This window comes from Polyodon spathula, chromosome 8 (assembly GCF_017654505.1).
Source record: "Polyodon spathula isolate WHYD16114869_AA chromosome 8, ASM1765450v1, whole genome shotgun sequence".
NCBI classification, from domain to species: domain Eukaryota; kingdom Metazoa; phylum Chordata; class Actinopteri; order Acipenseriformes; family Polyodontidae; genus Polyodon; species Polyodon spathula.
Window position 1 is genome coordinate 48,613,031 of NC_054541.1, and position 12,969 is coordinate 48,625,999.

Below are 12,969 nucleotides of genomic sequence, written 5' to 3' on the forward strand. Positions count from 1 at the left end.
TGTTTAATTATGTCTGAGCGGTGGCAGGGGTCTGTTCTTATAAAAAGATCCTGTACTTTCAATGGCAGAACATTGCTGATTGCAGAGTTGTGTGTGCAGAGCTGAGACCACTAAACCAAGCTCCTCGGTGCCGCGCCAACCTCAACCCTGCTCTGAAACCACAGCACACAGGAACAACCTCAACCCTGCTCTGAAACAACAGCACACAGGAACAGCCTCAACCCTGCTCTGAAACCACAGCACACAGGAACAACCTCAACCTTGCTCTGAAACCACAACACACAGGAACAACCTCAACCCTGCTCTGAAACCACACAGGAACAACCTCAACCCTGCTCTGAAACCACACAGGAACAACCTCAACCCTGCTCTGAAACCACACAGGAACAACCTCAACCCTGCTCTGAAACCACAGCAGGAACAACCTCAACCCTGCTCTGAAACCACACAGGAACAACCTCAACCCTGCTCTGAAACCACATAGGAACAACCTCAACCCTGCTCTGAAACCACACAGGAACAACCTCAACCCTGCTCTGAAACCACAGCACACAGGAACAACCTCAACCCTGCTCTGAAACCACACAGGAACAACCTCAACCCTGCTCTGAAACCACACAGGAACAACCTCAACCCTGCTCTGAAACCACACAGGAACAACCTCAACCCTGCTCTGAAACCACAGCACACAGGAACAACCTCAACCCTGCTCTGAAACCACAGCACACAGGAACAACCTCAACCCTGCTCTGAAACCACACAGGAACAACCTCAACCCTGCTCTGAAACCACACAGGAACAACCTCAACCCTGCTCTGAAACCACACAGGAACAACCTCAACCCTGCTCTGAAACCACAGCAGGAACAACCTCAACCCTGCTCTGAAACCACAGGAACAACCTCAACCCTGCTCTGAAACCACAGCACAACCTCAACCCTGCTCTGAAACCACCACACAGGAACCTCAACCTCAACCCTGCTCTGAAACCACAGCAGGAACAACCTCAACCCTGCTCTGAAACCACACAGGAACAACCTCAACCCTGCTCTGAAACCACACAGGAACAACCTCAACCCTGCTCTGAAACCACACAGGAACAACCTCAACCCTGCTCTGAAACCACACAGGAACAACCTCAACCCTGCTCTGAAACCACACAGGAACAACCTCAACCCTGCTCTGAAACCACAGCAGGAACAACCTCAACCCTGCTCTGAAACCACACAGGAACAACCTCAACCCTGCTCTGAAACCACAGCACACAGGAACAACCTCAACCCTGCTCTGAAACCACACAGGAACAACCTCAACCCTGCTCTGAAACCACACAGGAACAACCTCAACCCTGCTCTGAAACCACACAGGAACAACCTCAACCCTGCTCTGAAACCACACAGGAACAACCTCAACCCTGCTCTGAAACCACACAGGAACAACCTCAACCCTGCTCTGAAACCACACAGGAACAACCTCAACCCTGCTCTGAAACCACACAGGAACAACCTCAACCCTGCTCTGAAACCACACAGGAACAACCTCAACCCTGCTCTGAAACCACACAGGAACAACCTCAACCCTGCTCTGAAACCACACAGGAACAACCTCAACCCTGCTCTGAAACCACACAGGAACAACCTCAACCCTGCTCTGAAACCACACAGGAACAACCTCAACCCTGCTCTGAAACCACACAGGAACAACCTCAACCCTGCAAACCACAGGAACAACCTCAACCCTGCTCTGAAACCACACAGGAACAACCTCAACCCTGCTCTGAAACCACACAGGAACAACCTCAACCCTGCTCTGAAACCACATAGGAACAACCTCAATCCTGCTCTGAAACCACAGCACACAGGACCAACCTCAACCCTGCTCTGAAACCACACAGGAACAACCTCAATCTCTCCTCCAAACGTTCATGGTCATGACACCCGTTCACCCCACTGCGCTTCAGTTCATCCTTTGCTTCACTCTGAATGATTACACCCACAGCTGCATATACTTGAACTAATTTAATTAGACTTCAATAGAGTTTAAAACAATTCAGGACTTAATTGATTTAAACAAAAGTAAATAGCTTTCTGTGATCTGAGGATATTGTGGGGACGGAGATTAATCCGATTGCATCCCACTGCATCCCTGTTACAGTAATTCAATGATGAACGAGCACCACAGTGAGGAGAATTCTTTAATTCTGATGTGCAACTTGCATTTCAATACAGAAATGGTGGACGAGGATATTGGCCACCATGTGTGCTTCACAATAAAGTCTTGAAAGTTAAATCATCGAAAGTGTGGGATGTAGTGCCATCTAGTTGACAAAATATTAAATTACCACCAAAATTAAAGCAAGATTACCAGTCTTTTGTTGAATATTTTTTACATGTACAGTGCCTTGCAAAAGTATTCAGACCCCTGACCAATTCTCTCATATTACTGAATTACAAATGGTACATTGAAATTTTGTTCTGTTTGATATTTTATTTTAAAACACTTAAACTCAAAATCTGTTATTATAAGGCGACATTGGTTTTATGTTGGGAAATATTTTTAAGAAAAATAAAGAACTGAAATATCTTGCTTGCATAAGTATTCAACCCCCACACATTAATATTTGGTAGAGCCACCTTTCGCTGCAATAACAGCTTTAAGTCTTTTGGGGTAAGTATGTACCAGCTTCGCACACAGTGTCGGAGTGATTTTGGCCCATTCTTCTTAGCAGATTTGCTCCAGGTTGTTCAGGTTGGTTGGACGACGCTTGTGGACCGCAATTTTCAAATAGTGCCACAGATTCTCAATGGGATTGAGATCAGGACTTTGACTGGGCCACTGTAGGACATTCACCTTTTTGTTCTTGAGCCACTCCAATGTTGCTTTGGCCTTGTGTTCGGGATCATTGTCCTGCTGAAAGGTGAATTTCCTCCAAAGCTTCAGTTTTTTAGCGGACTAAAGCAGATTCTCTTGCAGTATTTTCCTGTATTTTGCCCCAAACATTCTTCCTTCAATTGTAACAAGATGCCCAGTCCCTGCTGATGAGAAGCATCCCCACAGCATGATGCTGCCACCACCATACTTCACTGTAGGGATGGTGTGTCTTAAGGCATGGGCAGTGTTAGGTTTGCGCCACACATAGCGCTTTGAGTTTTGGCCAAAAAGCTCTGTCTTGGTCTCATCTGACCACAAAACCTTTTCCCACATCGCAGCTGGGTCACTCTCATGCTTTCTGGCAAACTCCAGACGTGCTTTCAGATGGTACTTTTTGAGTAACAGCTTCTTTCTTGCCACCCTCCCATACAGGCCAGTGTTATGCAGAGCTCTTGATATGGTTGACTGGTGCACCATTACTCCACTCCCAGCCACTGAACTCTGTAGCTCCTTCAAAGTGATTGTTGGCTTCTCTGTGGCTTCTCTCACAAGTCTCCTTCTTGTTTGAGCGCTGAGTTTTGAGGGACAGCCTTTTCTTGGCAGTGCCTGGGTGGTGTGATGCAGCTTCCACTTCCTGATTATTGATCCAACTGTGCTCACTGGGATATCCAAACACTTGGATATTATTTTGTACCCTTTCCCTAATCTATGCATTTGTATTACTTTAGTCTAACTTCTGTAGAGTGCTCTTTGGTCTTCATTTTCCTTCAGATTCACAGCCTTACCAATGATCCTTCAACATTGGGGTTTTTATCCAGAAAATGTGACAGCAACTTTAATGGTTCACAGGTGGAGGTCAATGGTAAGGTAATTGTGTCCTCATTAGGGCAATTTCTTTCTTTGGTGCAAACTGGGAGCTTCCACAGCACAGGGGTTGAATACTTATGCAAGCAAGATGTTTCAGTTTTTTATTTTTCTTAAAAATATTTCCCAACATAAAACCAATATCACCTTACAATAATTGATTCAGAGTTTCAGTGTTTAAAAATAAAATATCATATTCATATACAGAAACAAATGTTTCTGTATATGAATATTTCACTTAAGGAAAATAAATCAGTGCAAACCAGCGTGAAAGTACTTTGAAGCTTAACAGGTTAAGATAGGAAGTCTGGAGTCCTCTGAGGTTGTTGCTTTACTGGTTTAATAATGTTACTGGTGTGCCACATCAATGATTTATTAATATTATTTGTTTATTTAGCAGACACCTCTATCCAAGGAAACTTACAGAGACTAAGGCATGTGAACTATGCATCAGCTGCAGAGTCACTTACAACAACGTTTCACCCTAAAGACACAGCACAAGGAGGTTCAGTGACTTGCTCAGGGTCTCACGCAGTGAGTCAGAGGCTGAGCCGGAATTTGAATGGGGGACCTCCTAGTTACAAGCCCTTTTCTTTAATCACTGGACCACACAGCCTCCTAGAGAGATCATTATGCCCTGCAATCACCCCATAGAAGATTATTTTACTCCAACACAGGCAATCAACTCCACACATCCCCACACTGTGACACATCCAACAACTTGTGCTAGAGAACGTCCTTACCAAATTTCATCACAATTGGATAGTTCTCACGGTTTGTGTTAAACATTTTTCAGAGACACATGTAGGTACAGACAGACATACAACCACCTTCACTAAACTGTGACCAAAAGCATGCATTCCCAGAGAGGAATGATAAAGGTGTTACAACTTCCCAGGCCTGTTCCAAACCGACAATGCACAGAACCCCTGCTATGCACAGCCAGACCTCATTAACTGCGCCTGCCACTTTTCTACGAGCTGTTGTTCACAGGGCTCTCGGGCCCCACCTCGTCAGTGCTTGTTTTGGCTATTTTACTATACCGCCTGCAGCCTAGCTACCGCTTCAAAGGGGAAGGCTATTTTTTGACATCACCTTTTATCATTCCCGTGCAGCAGCTGGCCTCCATTAGGAACTCTGCGCTTCTGCTTCCTTCAAACACCACACGTGCGCGCTGGACTGAGACAGCGTTTCCAAGATGTCACTTGCGCTCGCTTTTCAAACGGAATGGGCTTTGCTTATTTGAAAATGCTGAGCTGATAAAACATCCACAAACTAAATGACAGCACCTTTGTGAACTGATTCTTTTACTGCTTAACAGTGTAAGCAAAAAGGTGCCGGGTCTTATCATTAAGGAAGAGGGTTAGCATTTGTTTTATTCATTCAAGTCACAGAAGAGGAGAGCAGCTTTTTTATTGAACATGTTATCTATATAGTTATTTTTTGCAACACTATTTTTTTTAAACTGCTTTATCATTTGAAAACTGTTTAAGTGTCATCTGTCAGACAAAAAGGTACCAAATCTGGACATGAACCCCTGCTGGTTAATATTTCACCAGTTTGGTAGAGCAAATGATATAGTACATAAAACGGAAAGGCTGATTCAATCAACAATACAGCACTGCTTGAAGCCCCACATTACTCCCCTGTTCTATGGAGCTATTCAATTAACTTCCAGATATACAACAGATGGGCACTGCATTAGAATGAGTCAAAGACTTGTGTTAACATTCTATAAACTATGGCAGGGCTGAGTGCCTGCATGCAAACGTGTACACATTGTGTGTTTATGTTATGATTAATTTTACTATATTAACACTTGTGAGCTGCTTTTATAATATTACACTGATGACAGATCAGAACTCTCTAATTGTATTTCTTCGCTCATACCACTAGGTGTCAGTGTTTCACTTTGCACCGTATTTAATAGTGGCGTGGAATACTACATTTTGCTGAAGCCATTCGCTTTTATCGTCTTGCAAAACATTCAGTAGTAGTCTTGACCTATTAATATTGATAATGACCACGACTAATGATATGCGCTTGTTTTTCAAAGATAATTGAGTATTGTAAATCTATACAACTGTGCGTTTGATTTTAACAAAGCAATATGCTTCGATGTTCAGTGTGGTGCATGTTTAAACAATGCTGTGACTTTTTTTTTTTTCATTTTCTCGTGAAGCTTTTAATAATGTTCTACCAATGGAACCTGTCAAATGCGATTGAATACAATTAAGAATCACTAGTTTATTCAGAAATAGGTAGAGAACTTATCTGGTGATTGTTTTGAACTACATTTGATGCATGGAGGGTAGGGTTTACTTTGCGTTATAAGGTCCGTCATCCTCAGTGCTATCAGGACATGAGCAGCATCAGTCTGTATTTGACAATCTGGCAGATAGGACAACCTAGGGATATTACATGAAGAATGCTGAACAGATCTTAAAGATTTATTTAACATACCAGCCCATAATACATAGATAGATAGATAGATAGATAGATAGATAGATAGATAGATGTTATATTTATATTAAGCAGAGTTTTGTGTCTGGAGTTTATACACCTTCTATCTGGCTTCAGTATTGGAGAATGAGTAAGATCTTGTCTAGAATATTATGTTCAGTTCTGGTCACTTCGATACAAAAAGGATATCGCGGGTTTATTCCGGGTTTAAAAGGCATGTAATATGCAGACAGGCTAAAAGAACTGATTCTATTTAATCTTGAACAAAGAAGACTACGCGGAGATCTTATTCAATCATTCAAAAGTCTAAAAGGTATTAACAATGTCGACCCAGGAGAGATTAGATAAAGGGGCATTCAGAACAGAAAATAGGAGGCACTTTTTACACAGAGAATCGTGAGGGTCTGGAATCAACTCCCCAGTAATGTTGTTGAAGCTGACACCCTGGGATCCTTCAAGAAGCTGCTTGATGAGATTCTGGGATCAATAAGCTACTAACAACCAAACGAGCAAGATGGGCCGAATGGCCTCCTCTCGTTTGTAAACTTTCTTATGTTCTAATTTGCAAAAAATATTATTCCAATGAGGACCTTGCTCAAGACCGGAACACTGACTCACAGTGTTGTTAAGATGCTACCAAAAACATCTTTACAATTTCACAAACTACAGTCCTGTGAACAGTATATTGATCTATATGTCCACAACCTTAAATTAAGTAGAAGAAAAAAAAAAAAACAAACACACACAATGTATATAGAAAACACACTCGGACAACGCTGTTAAAAACATGAAACAATATTACAACATACGTCGACGTCGAGCAGAATATGCCAAGTGAACATAATTAAATAAGTACCACACAATACACATCACGCTTCTCATTGCTCCCGAACAATTACATTGTATTCCCGATACACAAAACCCATATTAACTATAATCTTTCAACCGGGCATGCACTGAAATAAAAACTGGCTGTATCAATAACTCGTTGTGGCAAAGTGGTTTGTAGTGCTCCGGTGTATAGGTGATTTGAGGTGCTCCAACAAAGGACAAACACAAAGTTTACCGGTCAGGTTTCTTTTAATGCCCTTTTAAACCGGGTTTCAAATAATAAAGCTGGCTCTACCCAGCAATGGGTATTGCCAGCAAAAACTGGACTCAAAATAATAAAGCTGGTTCTACCCAGCAATGGGTATTACCAGCTACAAAACAAAGGGGTTGCAGTCCCGAAATAATAAACACAAAAACACGTCTCCAAACTGGGTGCTCTGGTGCTGGTGCTCGTGTGCGTTCAGGTCCGGGCTTCTCGCTGCAGCTCCAGCTTCGCATCAGCCGCCTGGCAAAGCAAACACAGCACTCCTCAATGAACCCACACTTCATTCAAGATTCCGCCCTTGTCTCCTCCTATTAACCGCAACAAAGGAGCCGATTACCGCGTCACCTCCCCCTACAGTACCCTAAGCCCCGCCCCCTCCGATAGCTAGTTCAATCACGTCTCCTCCAATTCATGACTGAAACTTCGCTCACCGTACCAGGGCGATGACTCCAGGTACCGTAACACCGCCCTCTTCCTGAATGGCCGGCTCCCGACTGTCCCTGGGATGAACTGCCCAATCATTCAGTAGGAAGCCCGCAGCTCCTGTTGTAGTGCCCTCACCGGTCGAGAGGGAGATTGTTGATTTGGATTCATTCGCTCTCTGTCACACTCGTACATCTAATCCAGCAGGTAGAGCTGCAGTACTGCATTCCGTGCTACCTGTTTCCAGCTAACCTGCCACCCAGGGAATCTGCTGGCAAACAGCATGGAACAAGTTGCACCTCTATTTTAAACTCTCCTCATTATTATTATTATTATTATTATTATTATCATATGCACATATTCTTAAACGAACGTTTTAAACGTCAAACTACACGCGTGGATGCGGTACAAAATAATTATGACAAATTGTATGAACCGACAACTAAAATGAATTTCTATTGGTCGTACAGGGTCAATCTCGTATATTCTGATAGTTTCAGATTAAAGTCGGGCGTCTCTGCAGAAATAATATTCACAGGTTTTTGTTATGCCACTTGCTATAACAAATACCACAGAGGACAGTTTTGCACTGACACGCTGAACTTACCTGGTGCTATAGCAGCAAGAGCGTGCCAACGTGAGTGCGCATGTCCAACAGCCAAGCCCATCGATGGCATCCAGCTGTACAGTACATAACGCCAGTGTGGGGTTTGCTTTGCACGGCCGTACAGCAATCTTCCAGGAACTGTTTTCCTCTGTTTAAGCATGCAATTCTTACTGCTTACCCTATTGGTACAATGAAGCATGAACACTGCTAACTACTGCTGTGTTTGAATTGCGCCCCGATAAAACTGCAGTTACCAATAATTTACAGTATTACCAGAGACCAATAATGGAAACAGGTGGAAAATGTAGCAGACGTTTGTTTGTTGGAAATTGTGAGCACATTTGGGTTCTGTATGAATTCTGTAATATATAAAGGTTGCATCTTCCTGTTGCAAGTCAGAGTTGTTTAGGTGGGACTATGATAAGTGTTGACCACTGTCAGGTGCTTCAATATCCAATGATGCACAAGTTACTGAAGTTCAAGGGGGAACATGCTTTTAAAGAGCCAGGCCATTCTAGAAACAGTGTCTCACCCCTTTGTAAAGAGAGAAGTGAACTGCACACACCCCCATCATTAAACCCCCTAGCTTGCGTAGCCTGTAGAGTCACATTCTTTAAAGAGGTTCAGTTCCAGTAAACGGTACAACAACGAACTGTGTGGAGGAGCTTTACAAAGCCTGCCGAGGAAACAGTCATACAATGCACAAGAAACCAACATTCCAACGGCAAGCGTTTTACTGAACGCCCTGGTCTATACAAAACAGCAACGCAATCACTTGTTTAAATTCACGCCTCATCGCCAACTACACAATTACACTAGTCTGTAAAACTCAGATTCATCTGAAGCACCCTGAGACATGCATGTATCTAAGTCTGACTGACTCCAATAGGAAACTGGGGCTGCAGCCGGTTGCAACTGCAGTCTGACATATCACACACGGAAACATCGCTGGTGTATACATCATGTTTCTGATAGTTATGAATTATTTATTTCCCAGACAGCGTAATATAGGGTATTAACAGTATTTCTGTTCAACCTATATTTGTGTTCTGCAGTAAGAGATTTAAAAACCTCTTCTTGTGAAGCAGGAGAGATTGTGTTTGGACAGCCTGCAATACCAACCAGGGCTGCCACAGTCCCAACTGCAATGGATTAGCACTGGCAACGAATGAGCCTGACCTCAAACCCTTTCCACTCAGTTCCAGAAACGCAGCTTCATTGACTGGGACAACAGGACCCAGCAACCTGTACTGTACATCCCTCCCTGGCCTTGTGCTGGGTCTACTGCCGAAGTCTTGAAGATGCAAGCCGCTGCCATCTAGTGGGAGCTGAGGGAAGTGATTGAGCACTGTGGAAAAAGTGATATATACATTGCTGTGCACAAGATGGGGCTGATCATTATTAATTGTTTTTTTTTATATATAAAAGAATGCTTTTACAGTGGCAGAATTTCAAATCAGATCATTGTTTTTATATCGGTTTTCAGCATTTATAATTCCAAAATGGTCCAGTTTTGTTCCTTATCAGAACTCTCCTACATACAAATGGGATATTCCGAATACCAGCGGCACATGGTGAAGTATCCATCCAAAGATCCAAGATGCATATATATATATATATATATATATATATATATATATATATATATATATATATATATATATATATCTGTACAATACAATCCTACATTGAGCAATACATTTATTTCAAAATGTACTGAAGTTTACAAGTCATTATATCACATGAAGATTTTAACAAACGCCTATGGAGAGTCACAAGGTGTATCAGACCCTTTGTTCAGCATAAAGACTTTTAATCTTGTCTACACCATTCATTCTCCACGACCAAGCAAGCAAGTCCAAATCATTTGTCAAATTAACAATTAATATTCCGGATAACATAAAACAGGAAAAAGAAAGTCTAGATCCTGATTAAAAATCGCTTTGGGCATACACCTTTCTATTAACAAAGCAGGATATCTAACTAATGCAGGGAAGGAAATAAGACTCCTATTGCACAGTTACACCCATTCCAGGTTTTACTAGGAGCCTAATTTGCCACAATGTACAGCTTACCAAGTTCAGATATGTCTTATTATACTCAATTGTAAAGCTATGAATGGGTCAAACTGCTATGCAATGGGAGTCTTATTGCCATCATTGTAATACATCCCATTGAAATGCATACCATACTTCCTTTATAAAAAAAGAAAACGTTATTTTTTTTTCCCCATGAAAAAACACGTGCAAAGTGTTGTGATGTATAAACAACATTCACAATTATCTTTACAGAAATCCAATATTCAATTGAGCCATTTAAAGAAAATCAAATCATCTTTCTATGCTCCTTCCATTTTACAAAGGCACGATCATCACCACTAACGCTCCACGCATATATAACACAATATACAGCTCACAGATTTCTTCACTTTCAAAGAATCAATCTACCAAGCCAATTTCTTTTGCTGCTTTGCTTTGCCCTGGTTCCCGCGTTTCTGTTTCAGCCTCTTTCTCTGTCTCGGGTTCATCCATATGGGGTACTGCCCGTGCTCGTCCAGCTGAGTTTTTTTGCTTCGTTTGCTGTCTGTGTCCATCTGAGTAGCGCCCCCTGAAGGTAGATAAGGAAAGTGAAATGAGAAAACATTGCGTGCCATGTGTTTATGTTGCACTTGCCTTCAGGGATGGAAATAAGACTACCACTACATAGCGGTGTCATCCACTCTTGGTTTTACTATGTTTAATAAAACACACCTGAGCTTGTTAGCTACGCACTGGAGATAATCTAGCTCATAGTAAAACCTGGACTGGGTGGAAATGCTGTGCAGTAGGAGTCTTATCTCTGTACCATGGAGGAGCTTATAGTGACACACATGTAGGATTCTATATGAAACCAAAACACATTTTCATACAAAACAGCTTAGACCCAGATATAAGCTTGGGTATGCCCTATTAGACTCACAGTAAAACCAGGAATGGATCAAACTTCTACACAATGGGAGTTTATTTCCATCCCTGTAGATGAATGTATTACGTTACTGTTAATAAAGAACAAATATGCAGTTTGTATACCGTGCCAAGTTGATCAGACCAGAAACGGCACAAGTATTGTCAAGTTTAATTGTGTACAAGATAAACAAATGAACCGACCGTCTTCTCCTTCCATCGCTGCATCTTTCGCTTTCTCCTTCAGCTTTGCAGCTGGCACTACAGTTGCGATCTCCTTCACATCTTCCATGGAAATGTCCCCCTTGCCATCTAAAGCCAAAGCAGTTTTGAGACGAGCCAGCTCCTTGGGGGCATTCTTCTTCCTCTTCTCAGCTCGCATCTTCCTCTTCCACTTGCTCCGTAAGCTTTTTGCCATTTTGCACAAATCTGAAGACAACACACAGTCGAGTCAGTCCAGAGGTGGGAATAAGACTCCTATTGCATGGCAGTTTCCACCACCCTGTCCGGGATTTACTACGAGCTTCATAAGCCACAGAGTGTAGGCATCACACTCAGGTGTGTCTTAAACTCATAGTAAAACCTGCAATGGATCAAACTGCTATGCAATGGGACTCTCATTTCCCTGATGGATCTACACCATTTTAAATTCCTACCGTATCTCACCAACTCGCAGCTCTTCAACAACAAATTAAAGACAGCAATGCATTTCTGTAGCATCCTCCCAGATTACAAAACCAGAAGCTGGGATTGCAGTATAGCCTGTAACCAATACTGAACACATTGGGGGGGGAAAAAAAAAAAAAACTGCAATAGGAGTCTTATTTACAGCCCTGGTGTAAGGTCATCAGTATGCTCTTTGCTGTGTAGCAGACAAGGTCTTGCTCTCCAATCTCTCTTAGCTTTGCAGATGACCTGCCTTAAATCTGTGTCGTTTAAAACATACCCACCTCCACCCTCGTATTTTCAATGGACCTTTCACTGTCTGTAAGACAAGCAAAGCCAAAAGGATCATTCCTATTATGCTATATTGGTGCTCCGGTTTGTTAACATTGATAAAGATTATGGTAGTTTCAGCTGCATGCACACACGCTTAGCCCGTACGTGATCCAGATCTGTATGTCTCAGCTACTGAAATAACTGTGACAAAGACATAAAACCCGTTGTAAGCCACTGGCTAATCTCACAGCTATTACAGTATTAATATGGCTTACAGTCATAATTAATGATGCCTAAACATATAAACTGGAATGTTTCGAGGCCCTCTAGAAGTACAAAGCATAGCAAGTTTTGTTTCACGAACGTACATCGTTTGCATAAAACAAAACATAAGCTATTCATTATTTTCTTTCCAACACTGAAAGACAAAAGGCACCCTAATATTACACGCATTAAATTATTTTTATTGTGAAAAAGCACATCTTCAACAGCACAGTAAGGCAAACATCCCCGTACTTGCGTTTGCTTACGGAACCCGGCATATATACTACATTTCAACTGAATCCGTAGCATGTCCGTCCTTCGATGGTATGTTTTCAACTACATGCGACTTTAAGCAACTCAGTTAAATCCAAATATTGATGATAATAAATACTATACATACTTGATCACACCAAACACTGCTCCACACAGACTTCCTGGGCTACACGTGGGTTTTACGGCAGCCGCAAAGCATTCTGGGTGCAGTATGCTGCAGCACACAGG

General features: G+C 42.3%; 1 protein-coding gene across 2 annotated transcripts; it reads right to left on the minus strand.

Moving 5' to 3' along the window:
- Window positions 1-10,009: 10,009 nt before the first annotated feature.
- LOC121320098 (protein LLP homolog) lies at window positions 10,010-12,969 on the minus strand. Of its 2 annotated transcripts, XM_041258298.1 has the most exons (4): window positions 12,869-12,943; window positions 12,216-12,250; window positions 11,470-11,694; window positions 10,010-10,930 (listed from the first exon to the last, which is right to left on the minus strand). In XM_041258298.1, the coding sequence occupies exons 3-4, from the start codon at window positions 11,681-11,683 to the stop codon at window positions 10,767-10,769; spliced, it is 378 nt and encodes a 125-aa protein (XP_041114232.1). In that variant the 5' UTR covers window positions 11,684-11,694; window positions 12,216-12,250; window positions 12,869-12,943; the 3' UTR covers window positions 10,010-10,766. The 2 variants fall into 2 exon arrangements, with proteins under 2 accessions (XP_041114232.1, XP_041114231.1); XM_041258297.1 differs by lacking the exon at window positions 12,216-12,250 and having other exon boundaries at window positions 12,869-12,969.

What these genes read in the sequence shown, in the direction of transcription:
- LOC121320098 (XM_041258297.1), bottom strand. Translation starts at nt 11,683, where the DNA reads ATGGCAAAAAGCTTACGGAGCAAGTGGAAGAGGAAGATGCGAGCTGAG. An exon ending in AGCGATGGAAGGAGAAGACG is followed by an intron (nt 10,931 to 11,469) that starts GTCGGTTCATTT and finishes ATCTACCTTCAG; the next exon opens with GGGGCGCTACTCAGATGGAC.